At 38.8% G+C, this 17,755-nt stretch overlaps 1 protein-coding gene and 1 long non-coding RNA gene across 3 annotated transcripts in view; one reads left to right on the forward strand and one right to left on the reverse strand.

The window, feature by feature from the left end:
• NPAS3 (neuronal PAS domain protein 3) overlaps window positions 1-2,503 on the forward strand; it is a 596,576-nt gene extending 594,073 nt beyond the window's left edge. For both annotated transcript variants that reach the window (XM_042871090.1, XM_042871100.1), the window contains one exon: window positions 183-2,503. In XM_042871090.1, coding sequence (XP_042727024.1) covers window positions 183-1,492 — 1,310 coding nt within the window. In that variant the 3' untranslated portion in view covers window positions 1,493-2,503. The remainder of the gene's footprint in view (window positions 1-182) is intronic.
• Window positions 2,504-7,531: 5,028 nt separating this feature from the next.
• LOC122177187 overlaps window positions 7,532-17,755 on the reverse strand; it is a 15,396-nt gene continuing 5,172 nt past the window's right edge. Inside the window, exons 2-3 of the long non-coding RNA XR_006177971.1 lie at window positions 10,002-10,137; window positions 7,532-8,190 (exon numbers count right to left, since the gene is read on the reverse strand). This is a non-coding gene — a long non-coding RNA (uncharacterized LOC122177187). The remainder of the gene's footprint in view (window positions 8,191-10,001; window positions 10,138-17,755) is intronic.

Below are 17,755 nucleotides of genomic sequence, written 5' to 3' on the forward strand. Positions count from 1 at the left end.
TTAGTGCCTTGAAAATCCCAGGTCAGAGAGATTAATGGTGATCAAAACTCCGCCAACACCATACTGCAAATAAACATGGCTCTACAGAAGAGAATGCCTCATTGGTAGGTAGAAATCTAGATTTGGGCTGTAATATTATATTCTCATTGCTAATGATTTGTTTCACTTTCCTTTTGCTTTAGAGGACAATGAGAACTCAAAGTCAGACGAGAAAGGAAACCAGTCAGAAAACAGCGAAGACCCTGAATCTGACAGGAAAAAGTCAGGAAATCAGTCAGATAATGAAATGAACTGTAATGATGATGGGAACAGCTCCAGCAACCAGGACAGCAGGGACAGTGATGACAGCTTTGAGAATTCGGACTTCGAGAATCAAAAAGCTCCTGAGGACAGTTTTGGCACTCTTGGTTCTATGCAGATCAAGGTGGAGCGTTTTGTTGAGAGTGAGTCAGACTTGCGGTTGCAGAACTGTGAATCACTGACCTCGGACAGTGCCAAGGACTCAGACAGTGCAGGGGAAGTAAATGCCCAGTCTTCTAGCAAACATCAAAAGAGGAAGAAGAGAAGAAAAAAGCAAAAGGGAGGCAGCATGACCAGGAGAAGGCTGTCAAGCACCTCAAGCCCAAACGGACTTGACTCAGCTTTGGTAGACCAGCCCCAGCTGCTCTCGTCGCCAAACAGTGCCTCAGTGCTCAAAATTAAAACAGAAATCTCAGAACCTATCAATTTTGATAATGATAGCAGTATTTGGAATTACCCCCCCAACAGGGAAATCTCAAGGAATGAATCACCCTACAGTATGACCAAGCCCCCCAGCTCCGAGCACTTCCCTTCCCCCCAAGCCAGCAGTAGTTTACATGTCTCCATTCCAGACTCTGTTCTCACCCCACCAGGGACTGAAAATACTGCCAGCCGCAAAACTCAGTTCAGCACCTCATCCAACTCAGCCTTGGCTCCTGTGTCCTCTGACCCTTTGTCACCCCCGCTTTCAGCATCTCCAAGGGATAAACACCCAGGTGGTCCCACAACTTCCAACTCTTTGTTGTACACTGGGGATCTGGAAGCCCTTCAGAGGTTGCAAGCAGGCAATGTGGTGCTTCCTTTGGTTCACAGGGTAACAGGAACCCTTGCCGCAACAAGCACTGCTGCTCAGAGGGTCTACACCACTGGCACTATTCGGTATGCTCCAGCTGAAGTTACTTTAGCCATGCAGGGCAACCTCCTCCCCAATACCCACGCTGTTAACTTTGTTGATGTTAACAGCCCCAGCTTTGGGCTGGATCCTAAAACACCGATGGAAATGCTCTACCACCACGTTCACCGACTCAATATGTCGGGACCATTTGGAAGTGCTGTGAGTGGGGCCAGTCTGACCCAAATGCCTGCAGGGAATGTGTTCACGACTGCCGAAGGACTTTTTTCCACTCTTCCATTTCCTGTGTACAGCAATGGCATTCATACTACACAGACTCTGGAACGGAAAGAGGATTGAAATATGACCACATACTGTGTTCAGTGTTAAGCTCTGAGGCATAGACTATGTTTTAATTTAGACCTTTAATTCTAGCACTTTGAATTCGAGCAGGTCAGTTTATTCTCTCAATATGACAGTCCCCATTTCATTCCCCTTCTCTTTAACTTGACTTATTCTTTAATGTAAAGATATTTTTTTATTTTTGCCTTCAGAGAGTTGAAGTACCAGTTGCCTGCCATTTTGTCTTCTTCTAAGATGTGTGTTTTTTCCTTTGCATCTTTATTAAGATGCCTTTAATGTGTATGCCTCTGCCATAGAATACTCAGTGTTGTGGTAAAGAGATTTTAAAGTGACAACTATTGGTTTTACTTCAAAATGATCTTGATGTGATCAAGATTAAAAGAGACAAGCATAAACAATGTACCCTGTTTGACTAAGTCAAATGAAAAGGGGTTTTTGTTCCTAATTCCTTTAAAATAGGGGATAGTATTTTAGAATTTTATGCAGAGTTTAATTCTCTTTTTATGGTTAAGATTTTCTTACTTGCACATAAGATAATTTGGGTTCTTAAAAAGTTAATTTCTGGCCTGTGACTAGAATGTTGAAAAGTTGGACTAAATGTTAATTACTGAAACTTTAACTTAATTTCTAAAACCATGGTGCTATCATTTATTAATCTGTAATATCTTCATACAATTTGCAGCTTGTGGGCTGGGTTTTTTGAAAAGAATGTGTTCTGTACTGGTCAATAGTCGGGTGCTGCAGTCTCCTTGGTTAGTTAAGACAAAAGCCCTCATTAACATTTGCTGCAGGATTTAAATTTTTTACCTCCAAACTAACAAGCATAGCCTCACATTAAATTTAAATGGGTCAGGAAGCCTTTTTCAAAAAGCGCTTAAAAATAAAAAACTCAATTTAATTGATGCAAGGAGCAGTTTCTTAGGTGCATATTGTTTTGCTTTTGGGTTTTTTTGTTGTTTTTTTTTTTTTTTTTTCTTTTCTTTCTCAGTGTAACTGAGGCTAATTCTACATCAAATAACACTTCAGAGTAAAAAAAAAAAAGAAAAAAAAGAAAAAACCACAAAAAAAAAAAAAAACCAGAAGAACTATTTAACATGTTTTGTTTTTCATTTAATATTATAGAGGGAAGGTTGTAAATTTCTTTTTGTTCTTTGATTTGGGTATTTTTTGTTGCTTTTTCCTTATTTCTAGTGTTGAAACCAATATGTTATAAAACTAAAGAATGGGTTAATAAGCTTGAAATAGATAACTACAACTGAAAACTGCACATTAAGTAAAAGAGAAGAAATCTCCTATTTTGTCTTCATTGCCAGAAATCACAGTGTAGTGTCAAACACTGCAAATGACTGTCAAATATAAATTCTTCTTCCACTCCATCTTTGGCAGCTGTTTGTTAAGGCATCTAATAACAGATGTGAGAACTGTAATGTGTACAATGTGTAAGTGTCCTTGGCTGTCAGTCCCATTGCAGTTTCAATGTGTGTTACTATATGCAGTATATACTAAGCTAATGTAGTTGTTTTGTCCTTTGTCTTCTCTGTGCTTTATCTCTAGTCTGGAGTGGTAAAGTCCCATTCCTGCAGTCCTAGTGAACCAGTGATTCTTGGGGGTTAGTGGTTTTTGTGTGGTGGCCTTCCTCTGTAATGTCACCTTATGCTGCTTCCACTGTCTGTATACCTTTTAATTTCTGCAGTTGCTTTGCTGTTGTGTATTCTCCAACCTCTCTCTCCCCCACCCCTCCCCTCCTCTCCACGCTTCCCGTCTCTTTCTCTTCCTCTCTCGTTCTCTCTTCTTCACTCTCAGAGAAAAGACTCTTAACTAGCTCAAGGTTAATGGAGCCATTTTTCCCACAGAGGAGTTCTGGGTGTGACTTACTCTTCCAGTGTACCACACAATGCACTACAGAGTAATGCTCAGATTTATTAAGCAAATTGATGCCATATAGCCTCAGTTGTTAGTTAACATTCCCAGAGTCCCTTGTGCTCTAACCGTAAGCAGAGGGTGCATTTCTTTGGTTTTCTCCCAGGTAGGCTGAGGGAGCAATACATACAGCAATCACCAGTGAGGTAGGAAATCCTTTCAAAGATCAACCAATGTCATTTAAAAAGGAAACAGCTTAGAACTTTCCTATATATTTGCTTATGTGTGCAATGCTAATATATTAACTCAGCTGTCCTTTGAATTTTTGATCACTCACTGTGTTGAGTCAATTCCTCCAATAGCTTTGAATTTGAGATGTCGGTTCAAGCCGCTGTGGAACAATAATGAAAGGGAATTGGATGTCACAAATTTAATTAATGAGCTTTTAAAGGTTAAATTTGAAGGATTTAAGTAGGACTAAAAAAGGCAAGAAAGCTGATTGGGAAATTCAGAGTTTAATTTTGGATGCTCTGCTTTAGCTATTGAACAATCAAAGGAGTGCACCTATCAGCTACAAAGAACAGCTAGACAGCTGTTGGTTTTTTGTTTTGTTCTGTTTTGTTTTTTATAAATGTTTCTGTGTTGTGTCAAAATGATTTCTGGTGATTTAAACTAACAGATAATCACAGCTGCTGTCTAAATCCATAGTGTTTAAAATTACAAAATGAAAAAAAACTTCATTACCTGTGAAGACTGTGTCTGTGTTTTTAACTATTTCTTGTACAAATATATGAAATCTTTTATGAGGAGACTGGTGCCAAGTAGCTGAATAACGGGGAAAGGGATTCTGTTCGTATAAATCTTAGCAGTGTTACCAACTCTACAATATAAAAAAAATTAAAACCTTAAAAAGTGACAGCTATGGTACATTTATTTTGTGTTAAGCTAACCGAATCTAACTTCTCGAGTGCCTGGCTTATTTGAAACATTTTTTTCATTGATCATTGATAATGCTGCAAATCAGAAATGTACATACTTCATTTACAACAGGGTTCTTTTTATACTTTTGTAGATTCTCATACATGTCATACATGGTTGTCTTTATGTAACTTAATTTTTTTTCATCCCGCAGGTGCCATTTTCATAATAAACTTCTCTTGGATTTGTTACTATCTGGCATCATTTCTTTCACATATAACCATCCTGACTAATGAATGCTGGTAGTATTTGTTTAAGCAGGTATTTTTAAATTGTTTTGTTTAAAAAAAAAAAAAAATTATATATATATATATATATTATATATATATAGCTAAAAATGAAAGAGGATACAGCTAGATTTTGATAACTCTTCCAAACTGAAGAAAAGAAGCTGTCAAGATGTAGGTTAAGAATGCTAATCCAAATACTACAACAAACTTGCCACCATCCTAAATTCTCAGCTACCCCAACTCATTGTCATATTGAGCATTTTTATGCACATTATCAAAGCTAAATAATGGACCTGCAACATTAACCACTATTGACACTGTGCATTTTTTCTTGATTAATGCACACTGGAAGAGGTCAGCTTTTGTACATTAATCATTTAAAATGCACTTTATATATATATATTTTTTTTGTACTCTACAGTGTTACAGTGAAAATCTTCAATCACATTATATCCTCTCTCTCTAAACTGCTGATTCTTTTAAATGCGTATTTTCTTTTCCCAAACAGGCAACATGGAAGTTGTTGATGTCCTGTGGCTAGGCTTTCTACCTTACAAACTGAAGACAGAAACATTTACCAATGTAGAAAAAAAGACACAACAAATTCAGAACAAAACTCAGGGCTGGGCAGGTTGGGGGAAAGTTAAATATACTTTAGGTTCAACCACTGTGTGTGGATCAAAAGAGTGAGCAGCAATGCACGGGACTGGATGAACAAAGTTTTTCCAGATTCTGTATTTTATTTTGTTACTTAAGAGTTCTCAATTTCTATTTTCATTAAGAACAAAAAATTTGGGTATATAAAATCATATTTTCATGGCTGCCCATAGCCAAAACCTACTGCAACATTGGTTTGTCCAAATCTTTTCTTAAACCACTTTGAAAAGCATTGGGCTTTTCGTTCTGGACCAGATTTTGGTTGCCTTAACAAAACTGATTAAAACTGCCTATAACCTGTTGCACTGTTTTCTGGTTTTCACAGCATAACAAATACTCAGCACAAGTAGGAACATCTGGTCTGAAAAAAAATGTATAAAACAGAGATGTATGAACAACTGTAGCTCAGTGAGCCAGCCCAATAGCTTAATAGCCTCAAACCCAGCTCTTTGAGTTCCCAGGAAGCTCAGAATTCCACTTTCCGAGATCTCAGCGTCAAGCTTGATATGCCTCCAACTTTGCAGGGAGTGGAGAGGAGCAGGGGTTAGCAGTGCTGCTTTCAGTTCTGTTCTTGCATGCCAGCTGGCAATGCAGCTTGTTTGTGAGGTAGCTAAGGGTACAGATGCTAACAGAGGGGAAAATGGAATTTAAAAGGAGATTGGAAGAACGATGAGAATAAAGGTTAAGGAAAGAATAACATGCCTGTTCCAAATAAGTGTTAACCAACATTAACTAAAGCTACTAATCCCAAAGGGGGGCTTGAGGGGTTTTTCTGAGCTGTTACAAAGGCTTTTTAAAACTCAGTTGTGCTGACCACACATTGTATGAGAGCAGAGTTGATGGTCTACATGAATGCACTGCTTGAGGATTCCTAGTTGAACAAGAAGGTTTTCATGTTAAAGAAAGTAACAGAATGACTGTTCAGTGATTTCATTCTTCTAGTAGTGCTCTTACATTGATATAACTCCAGGGAACAGGTTTGCAGCAACTTTAAGAAACAGAATAAACTATTTGAAAGGGTTGAACCCTTTGAAAAGGTATCTTTGTGGTTGACCTAGTAGTTGGTTGGTTTGTTTTTAATAATATTTGAAGAAATAACATGCTGGAAGTTGGACGAACTGAGTCATAACACCAAAAGAACATTTTCAAAAGCAACTGATCACACGAACTGCTATTTATGAACCACTTCCTTTGCAAAGCGAGATGCCCAAGTACCTAGAAGCTACCTTAACTGTTGCAAGGAAAAAGAAAAGAAAAAAAAGGGCTCTTTAGAAGCACTCCGACTCTAAAAAGTTAGTGATGGAAGTTTTGTCAGCCTTACTGAGATAGCCAGTTCTGACAGCCTGCACTGGCACTGCTGCAAGGTGGTCATGTCACTGGAGTAACTGCAATACTCCTGAAAAAACATTTTTTTGTTATGATGCTCAAAACTGCATTAGCTTAAATGTGTCTACGCATCTGAGCTATTTGCATAGTATTTTTCCTTCTTGCCATTTTAATTTCTTTATTTTTTATTTTAGGGCTGGGGGAGGTGGGTGGAAAGGCTGTATGTGCACTGTCAGCTAACTTAATGAACTGTCCAGCAAGCTCACTATGGAGCCTACAGAAGTATGAACAAATGGAATGTAACCAGAGCCACAGATTCTCAGGTAAGATCAAACCATTTATAAAACATGCACGTGCATGCACACAGAGACACGATCCACTAACTCGGAAAGCCAGCTGGGCTTTCAAACTGGACACAGTAATACATCTAAATACATATGCATAAGAAAGATCCTTTCTTCTTCTCTCATATCATCTGTTTATCAGAAAGGTGACCAGTGGAAGCTGTTAACCTCCCCCTCAGCCCAAGTAGCATTTACAAAGTGTATGGCCAGCTATATTTACTGACTTAAATAAGACCCCACTGATTCCTTTGCCAGCTTTGAAATAACCAAATTGCTCTCAAGACCCATTTTTCATGATCCATCTTCATTCCCATACAACTCTTTGCTTCACTAGATCCATTGAGATCTTCCTGAAAGCAACAAAATGTGAGATAAGAACAGATTGCAGAGTTCTGCTTTTAAATGAACAAAATTAGGATTGGTATTCTCCACCACAGTTTTGTTTGGACTACTAAATTTAACAGGGAGAGAGTGGAAGTAAAAAAATTAATGACCCAGTCACACAATGGCAAAGTCACACAAATGAAGTCAATAATCGTGAGTTTGATTACACTGATAGGAAGTTAAAATCTTTTCCATCTTGAGGAGATTGTGCAACCTAGATGAAATGCTAAAAATAAAGGATTTTTTTAATAGACATCAGTGCCCAGCAAAGGCTTATGGGAAATCAGTGGGAGAAACTTTGCATTGCAGTTAGGAGACCTGTGACTCATTTCTTTATCTCTAATTACTTTTCACTGACTCCAGAAACAATGGAATGTATTGATATTACCTTTCCCATTACAAGCTCTCCTCAGGAAAAGGACCCCCATCTTCGTTGTAATAAAAGGGAACATAATATTTTCTCGCAAAAGGAAGGGAATCAAGTTTTCCTCTTGTTTTAAAAGCATTCACAGATTTATAGCGGAAATGACAGGAACAGGATGTATTAACCGTATGACCCCAGCAGAATGAGTCTACAGCCTTGACTGATTTAAAAGTTTATTGGTGTCCTCTGGATAGACACAATGAGTCAAGCCTTGGTCTTGTTCAAATCAATAAGACCTCAACTAATGACTTTAATGGCTTTGCGAGAAGGACCAAGGCTTTGAGCCAGTACTCATAAGCAAATAACTATGCACAGCTTATAGCACAAACAATAGATAAATCAGTCTGACTAATTGGTACAATGCATCAGGTTTTCTTTCTAATCCTGTACCACACCACGCACATGCTAACAGGGCAGCTCTTTTTTGTTTAATTAAAAAGTGTTTCCAAGTCTTCCTGAACTGCATGGTCTGATCCTTCCAGAGGTTCCTGTCTAAAAAGAAGTGAGAAGCACAGGTGAAGTTGAAAGTCATTGCTTTCTTGCACTTGCTTTATGGAAATAGGTCTTCAATAAAAAAAGGAAAGGATTCTGGAGCGGAAACTCTGGTGGACATTAAAGCTTCTATTTTCTTGAACTACCAGCAGTGCAAACCTCAATGGCAAACCCCTTAGAGTATCATCCAAGATGATACTTCGTAAAGAGATGAGTATTCACTGAAACAAATTTCTGTTCAACACTGTGAATCTCTGAGGTCTCTTAGCACTCTGTTGACTCTTCTGTGCTTCGGTTAATATTTAATTTCTTTCTTCTAGCCAGTTCTCTGCTTTATTACAGCACGTAAGATAGCATCTTGCAAGACAGTGACAAAGGCTAATTTCAATGCAGGAAGTCAAGTCTCCTTAGATTAAAGAAAATTGAAAGAAATAGGATTCTCCAAAGATATACTTGGAGATGAAAAATACACCCTAGATTCTGTGATATGTTCCCATAGCAAAGGTCCAAGGACTTCATACAGTAAGATCAGTTTCTGAAAATACACTTATTGCTCATTGGCACCATGAGCAAACTCACTTTCGTTCTCTTTCCTACCTATAGGGAAAGATCCCTGCTCACTCTCTCTGCTTTTGCCTCTGCTGCAGGGCCTGCAGCCAGTAGGCCTGGCTTCTCCCCCTTTCAGTTCTTAGATAATTTTCTTAACAGAATGCTACTCAAAATTTCCAGCTACACACTGATGTGACTGTTTGCTTCCCATGAAGCTACAACCTCATGCTTTTAGGTTACCTGGATGGCATCATTTTTTCTCTTTTTCCCTCCAATACAATTGCTTTTGGTTTTGCCCATCCTTTGTTAGTTTCACTATGTCTTCAAGCACAAACCCCTCATTACATAGCACTTCCCTAGTGTGATCTATAACCATTACTGCCACTCCCTGGCCCTTGTTATCAAGCCAATTTTATATCCAATCAAGTATTGTACCATCAGTCCCATACTTGCTAACCTTATAAATGAATCTGTTATGTGGCACTGTATTGAGAGCCTTTTCAAGTCCAAGTAAATTATGTCTCCTTCTTCACCCCTGTCCACTCTCATTGTCACTTCCTCAGAGAAATGAATCAAGATTGTTAAGCACGACCTCCCTTTTGTAAATCCATGACGACTATCTCTAACCAAACTATATAAGGTTGGTATATAATCAGGACACACACTCAAAGGGGACCTGCTATAAAGTGCAACCTAAAGATGCTTCATGTGGAGATGAGACATAGCAATCACTGATAGACTAAAGGGTCTGATGGTACAGGTCTGATGGTTTGCCGATAACTTCTTAGCGATCAAATTTCTGCCTGGGGAAGCAACCAGAACTCCACCAGAGAAGGGGGGGGGGAAAGCATTTACATTAGTCTAGCATGTTTCTGTCACAGAGGATCATTGAGGATAAAGAGAGAATGAACTGAGTTCTGCTTTTGTTCATCTATGATGGAGCCAGAACCAAAAGACATTAAAAGAAAACCTCATATTTTCTTGAATACTCTTCTACATGTGTAAAAGCCATGACCAGAAGTAGTTCAACTCCCTCATGAAACTCCCTCTGTCTTTTCAGCAGTGCTTAATATTGAGCATATTCCTTTCCACTGATCAACAACAAGTCTAATACAATAAGAAAGGAAGAGAGGTATGGGTTCTTTCAGGAAATTTCTAATTTAAGAGCTTCACAGACAAAAGTGCCTGCACATCATGACTTTCACAGGGGAGAAGGGTATTGTCCCACAGCTTCTGAGAAGTGCTATACCTGCATAACCTACCTTACGTGTCAAAAGGCTACATGAGCATATACTTCTTGCACAGGCACAGCAGAAGGACACGAAGACTTCTGCACTTCAACCAAGGCACTAGAGAACACAGGTACTGCATCAAATGCATCAGTTTTCTTCCACTATTCTGTAAAGAAGAGTGAGAATTAGGTAAAGGAAGGTATAGAGGAAGAAAGAAAGGGAGGAACAGCTATTCTATTCAGTCCTGGTTCCTTAGGGAATGATCAGACTGCCATTGAGACATTTGGGATATTGCTTCTCTTGAAGGATGTGCCTGCTCCTCCTACATGATGCTGCTGAACAACACCAGGGAACAACTCTTTGCATGGAGATATACAATATGAGAGGTGGGCTGAGAAAGCACAAGGTGCAGCTGGGCAAGTTGTGCCCCACATCCCCTTCTTGGCTGGCTGGGGTAGGGAAACAGCCTGCATAAGCACTATGCGAAAAGATTCTTGGCAGTTAATTCTGGAAGTATTTGAAGTATAACTCAGGAATAATTTACTGGCCTTTCTGCGTCTGTGACTGGAAATATCTCCCTCAATGCTGTAAGCATAATTGCTGCCTCTTTAGCTTGAGTAGGGGGAGAAAAAAAAAAAAAAAAATCCCAACAGTCTGTCTTGAGCTTGTTTGACAATATACATACATCAAGCATGGTGAGATCCAGATGGGTCAAAGCCATCCCTTGGGAACCTAACCTTTGGCCTCCTGCCTCACAGCACTCCCCAGGTGCTGTGGAGGGAGCCCTCTTATCTACACCCTGTGGAGGATCATTGCTATTATATGTATGTACTTGGCTCCCTTGTGTCTTCAAATCAGAAATGCAGCAGTCAGTGTACAGTGGAGAGATACTGCTGTGGGAGAGTTCAGCCCAGTCAGTGCTGCTGCAGGACATAGAGTTTCTGGCAAACATCCACTGAAACAAAGGAAAGAGGCCCCCAAATCAGTCTGGCTTGCTTTCAAGGCCTTGACCCTGTAACAGCCAGTACAGACATGCTCAGAAAAATAATGTGCAGAAACAGTAGGTCAATGCAGAGAAGCATAACTAAAAGATAAGGGTTAGAAGGGTATAAAGAAATAGTTGGAACATGTCTTCTCTGTTCAGAAAAGATTGTTCACCCTCCTGAAGATGAATGAGAAGTTTTGAAGAGGAAGTTAAACTATTGTGTACTTCTCAGGCAAATAAGAAAAGCAGAAAAGAAAAAAAAATGATGATCAAAGCAGAGCTCAAGATGACAGAATTATCACATCACTAGTACTCACAGCTAGAATATTGTCATTGGCATAATGATACATTACTTCTACATACAGTCCCACAGGCAAAGAAATACGGCTTAGTATCAAGTGCATAACACAAAGTCATACGTATAATCTTAAGTATCAAACATCCTTAAAAGACCAGCTATTGGCTAGACATATGCTACAGAAAGTTCCATCAATTAGTGAGTTACACTCCATACCCTTCAGGCAGAAATTATTTTTCAGAATGAAGCATGGGTGATAGATTAGATGACAGTAACAGTCCTTCTGGCTACAAGACCTCATGAAACAGTGACCTTACTGATACTAGTAAGGAATCTGCTCCACACACGTGCAAGTTATCTGTGGAGTTAAGGACTAGACAAACAAATCAGGAATAATAAAAAGTGAACAAAAACTGCTAAATAAGAACAGCAATAAAATTATCTGTCATGTCTGTAAGCTTCTGCCTATGCTTGCCATTGTATTTTTGCAAGCAAATAGTGATTTTTGTAAGGAACAGAAAGTATCTTCTCATTGTTATGTTAACTCTGTTTCCTGTAGCAGGTAAATTGTACCTGCAGGAATCACAGAGCTCTGCAGTCAAGACATCAGCAGGGGAAGAGAAGGATCAGACACCTGAGAAACAGACATCTGAGATAAGATAAAGCCTTACAATACAGGCAAGATATTTTTTCAAATTCTATGAAGTAGCTATAACACCCTAGGCCCTCAGTTAGAACACACACACAAGCTTTCTTTCCTCATTGTGAACCTGAGCCCTCATTGCAAATGGAAAGGTAACTCCCTGGAGTCCACATCCCACAGAAAAGTGGAAAATCCCAAGTTCCTCCTTTGGGAGATTCATGCTTCACCTTAAAAATCTTTCCTTCTGCTATTTCAGCTGAATCCAGAAGAAGCAGTAATTGTAGAGAGAGTAAAACAGATCTAAACAGATACGTAAAACAGATCTAAAAAAACAGGCCCCTCTAATTAGATAGATGTGTGTAGTGATGCTACATAGTAGTGATACTACAGCTATTACCAGTAGAAGTTGTATTTGTAGCAGTAGTGGTGGTGTACTGTAGAAGAAGGAGCATTAGCATCAAGTCTACTGTCCCATAGCAGTGATAGCTGTGGAGACTAACCAGTTGAGATATTATCAAGATTAGTTCAAAGTAATCTTGGATTCCACTGTGTTTATGGGATCACACTTAACTAAGAACATTTACTTTCCTTCCTTGCCCCCTACTTGCTCCTATCCTTTTCTTTGTTATTGATAGACTTGCGGGCCCCCCCCCCTTCATTTCTACATAATATTATACACTTTCAGAGGTCAGAAAAGTAGGCAACTTGAAGGCTTTCATTTTGAAATATTATTTGTCTGTTAACCTTGTAATACAATCATTTGATGACTGCATATGATAGCAGTATTTAATATACTCTGGGCTGACAGATAAGATACAAGGCACAAATCAGAAAATATCCAAAGACTCAATCACCACAAAGACAGCCTGTCTCTTCAAGAAATGCCTAAAATAATATCTCCAAAAAAAAAAAAAAAAAAAAAAAAAAAAAATCCGCACTAGAAATTAGGAGGGTTTCATCATCATAGGTCACTGGCTCTCAGACAGATTCCACATTTATAATTTGCCACAGTGGGAACTTGCAACCTTGAAAGAAGCATGCGAGAAGCTTTTCTTTACTTGTCTGAAATGCCTGGTAAACGGTGTAAAGTTATACACCAGAAATAACACTTTCTTTGATGGCACAGGATACTTTAGGGGAGGCCTGCAAGGCAATTTCTGCTCCATACCATAAGAATATATTACAGGCAAGAACACCAAGAAATACCTAAGTCCTGATTACTGTCTCAAAGCAACTTAATAAAAATAAAACAAACAAGCTTATTCGTAAGTATTAGATGGAATTGAAATCTGATTACACTTCCATGCGCATTCCATTCATATACTGTACAACCCCATGCAGAAAAATATAGGTAAGTGGCATGTGCTTTTTGTGAAGCTGACCCACACAACGGAATGGTTTATGAGAAGTGACGATTATGATGAGAATACAAAACTTTGATAATAGGCGCATTTATTGATTGAAAATAAAATTCATGAACTGCAAAGCAGAGAACTGTACCAGTGGGAACTGTTCCAAGAGGACATTAGGAAGTGAGAGAGTGACAGAGAGTATGCATGTGTATTACACATAAACTAAGTTAAAGGTTGCCTAAACGCTTCTGATTCCACAAGCAGAGCCTCTGAGGATAGGATCTGAAAGACTTTAATGCTGGTAAGGTTTTCTCAGTATGATATTTGCATATTTTGCCTAAAAACCCACAATGCTGTATTAATTCATTTTTATTTACCTTTCTGCAGCTTCCAAAAGAAACCTTGCAGGAAGCCATTAATGACACAGCTTCATAAGAGATAATTTTTAGAGAGGCTTTGTGGGTAGTGACTGAAGGGGAAAAAAAAGTGTGTGTCAAATTTAGGTTATTAACAACATAATCCTTAAACAGACGGTATCTCAAAGACTAATTCATCTTCAAATTTGACTGTAAAAACCGCATGATCCTTCACTCTGTGTGCATGCAAATTTATATCATACCTTTTTTTTTTTCCTTCATGTTTATTAGGGGAATATGACTAGAAAAGGAAGGATGAGAGTTCTGAAGCACAATGCTGGAGGCTGGAAAACAATTTCACCTTCACTACCACTATCACTCTCATTCAGATTCAGATCCCATTCCCGGTCTTGCAGTTCACCAGCAAAACCACTGGGCACAAAGCTTCCCCTACAGCACATGGATAAAGCTGTGCACCTTTCCCTAGAGCACTGCCTGGACACGCTGGTCTGATGGGCAGCTCTCTGCAGGGCACCCCCAGCAAGTCACAGCCCAAGCACTTTACTCACCTGGGTTGCATGCAGGGAGGTGTTTGCCTTCCCTGGCACCACACCGAGGGAAGCTGGATTTCCATGACAACTCTAAACAAAATCACACTGGAATTTATTTCATCTTGGTTTCTCCATACAGAATGGGATCTGGCGTCCCTCCTTTGTTCCCATTTCACAGTGGTGGGTATTTGGAACAAGGATGTTTTATTAACTTAAATAATTCTTTGCATTTCGTTGAGTTCCAGGTTCTCAGTGGATGAGCAAGCTGAATGAGAAGCAATTGCTCTGAAAACTGTGACAGCAAGAAAGCATGAGTCCCATTTAATACAATTTTAACAGCATGACTTGTTAATCACAATACAAAAAAGCAGTTGTGGACTATTTGAGCCTCAGCCTTTTCCCTGCACAAGGATGATATACCAAAACTTTTGCATCTTCCCACACCGAGAGAAGAAAGGCCCTTCTCACATGAATTTATAATATTCAGTATAAGCTTCTTTTAAATTTTCCTGTTGTTCCTGTTCCCTGGCTTTCTTCCTCCCTCTACTGGGATCCTTTAAAGATCTGTAATTTATTAGAGGCTTCCTCTTTCTTCCGGTACTTTTCTGCTCTGGATGCTCTATTTATAGTTTTTTGTAGCATCCAAATTTTACCCATTCAATTTCTGCTGAAAGGCAAATAGTTGCTGTTATAATTTTCAGTTGGTGTTTTGTTACCCTGTTTTTTTTTTCCCCTCCTCATAAATGGAGGAAGCGTTGCACATGGAAAATCCCAACACCAGCTGGGCTGACAGCTATTGTTCCAGACCAATACATTGCTCTGCAACACATTAAGTCAGGCCTCTTCCAAAGCTGCCTAGCAGCAAACCTCAAAGGCCATCACTAATTGTGACATAGGAAGATAGAGGGGAAAGAACAGAAGATGGCCGAGTAGGTATCTTCAAGCTGTGCCATTTCATGAAGCAGTTAATAGAGTGGAAAACAAAGTTGGGTAGTTGAGATCTTGTCTATAGGATCACAGCCTGAGGAAGGCCTGGACACTGCATGCTACCATGGCCTTATGTTCAGGACCAGAAATTGTTTCTGCTTGCAGCTCCTCACAGGCATTGTGAAATTTTAATCCCTCTCTGCTTGCTTTACAGGCCTGCAAATAACATTCAGTGACACAGCTGGGCTCGGGAAAAAAAGTTTAGATATGCCTGCACAGCCTCCCCAGCGTATAGCTGCTGGCATCTCCAGGGGGAGAAGTCTGACTGAAGTCAGACATGGGTTGTTCTTTGCAAGTGTCAAGACCCACAGATGGCAGTCTGGAATACTCCAATTCAGTTGTCATTCAAGTCAGCAGTGGTGAACTCAACACCCTGAATGGACAATATGTCCTGCTTCCTATGACCTTGCTTCCAGGGTCAAGGAGGAGAATAAGTTTATCTGATTACAAAGAAACAGCTACATGACATTCTTGGGAATATACTACTTTGGAAATAACTAGGTCTTTGGTGCTAGTGAGTTGCTTGCAGCTGACAGGCATTTTAATCATAGGGTGAATTACAGAATGGATTGCATGGAAAAGGACATTTAAAGACAGAATTGTATTGGCTGGAAAGGACCTCTAGAGATCACTGAGTCCAAAAATCCATCTAGTCCAATCCTGTGTCATCATCAGGAACATCTTCCATCAGATCAGGTGGCTCAAGACCCCATCCAGTCTGACCCTGAACATGTCCACAGATGGGGTATTCTTAATTGGGTATATTTCTCATGCCATTAAGCCCTATAAAATTTGGCCCACAATTTTGGTGATCCGAATTTATGTACTCTGCTTAATCAATAATACTTAAGGATTTTGTTATATTTCATTTGTTTTTGTCAGATATTTAGCACAGTATTCACTGTACCATTATTTGCTGGCAATTTAACACCTTCAGTAAAGATATTTGCGCATAAGCAAATATAGCTGTAATAACGAGGAAGCTTCCTGGCCCTTGTAGAGTCAGAATTCTTATATATATATAAAAAATATATAATATAAAATATATTATATAATATATAATATAAAATTATATATATAATGTTTTAATATTTATATTAAAATATATTAAAATAAAATATATAAAATATATAAATATAATGTAATATAAAAATAGAAAATATATATATGGTTCTAAGTAGTTGACAAGATTTTATTCAGTTTGTTTTAAACCCCTGTCAATGGACACAGTTTTAGTTGAAGCCACAGAAAGTTCCCTAGTGACGACTCATAGTCCTCTATGCTTGTTTCATTTTAACTTTTTTTTTTAAATGGCAATTTCTGTTTACTTTAATAACTCTTTAACAGGGAGAGAGAAAAATGCATAGATTCTGCTTACAAATGTAGGTAACAGGTTTACAGATGCACACCAGCTATAATTGTATACAGCCAGCTGTCATAAAAATTTTGCTTTTTCCATCTGCAAAAACACACCTCAATTTGCTATAACAACTTCTGAAACAATTACTTCATCTGCTTGTGAATTCATTATATTATATAGTCTATTTGATTTATCTGTGTTAATTACTTTTAAAGGACTAGTAGTAATAATAATAATAACAATAAAAAAAGTGGATGAATCATCTGCAAATGTGATGTCTAAAAAGCAGTCATATTAGAAAAACATATTAGCTATTCATAAATGGTCAAGTTAAATATACTCTTTATTATAGAGAGAAACAAGCCATTTCATCCAGATCAGCAGAACTTGGCTAAGACATTTTAGAGATCTGATATCCTAATTACAGTATTTTCCCTGTGCAACAATGCTAGCTGTTATTTAGGTTGACATCTCGGTTTATTTTCTTGCACTTTTTAACAGGGAAAGATAAAACTGAAATATATTCACAATTGCACTTATAAAAGCTTGGAAGGCATCTTTTTAGAGACTTTTTCTACCATTATATTTCACTAACACATACATTCGCCGATTCCCTTCCACTCTTTCCTCTCAGCTGCATTAAATTTAACTCCCGTTCTGTGATCTGTAGTTAGCAGAGACTAGTGCTGAGATAAAAGGGCCTTGGTGACTGCTTCTGCTTTTTGCCATCATTTGCTTGGTCTGATGATAACGGTGGCAACATTAAAATAAATAAAGACTATTTCAGGCTTTCATTCTAAGAAATGAAATGCAATTATCCAAAGACAGAAAGGGAGAGGTTGGTGGAAGAAAGCTAAGAAGTGATGCCTGCTGAGAAAGTGTCAGTTCTGAAAAAAAGCATCTTTTTGACCTAATTCCCTCCTGCTTGGCTCTTATTCCCACCATACAACTTATTGATAAGGCCAACCCTGTACCATGCTTTGACCACAACAACTTTCAGCTCTCTAAGCACCTGCATGCTGCATCAGCACCTTTCCAGTGACAAAATGACAGTTCCCATGCTGCTGCTCAGCTTTGGCTTTTGCTGGTGCTGGCAGAGTCTAAGGGGCATAGGATCTACAGAGCCCACACATCCACACCAGGTGGTAGGAATTTCAGCATGCCTGCCTGGAAACAAGACTGCATGCCTATACATACATGAGCAAGTGCACAATCAAGCTTTTCCCTGTTTGCTTTTAACCTCTGTTATTTA

Source organism: Lagopus leucura, unplaced genomic scaffold, assembly GCF_019238085.1.
Source record: "Lagopus leucura isolate 7727_CA_CO unplaced genomic scaffold, USGS_WTPT01 Super-Scaffold_1, whole genome shotgun sequence".
In the NCBI taxonomy this organism is placed as follows: Eukaryota; Metazoa; Chordata; class Aves; order Galliformes; family Phasianidae; genus Lagopus; species Lagopus leucura.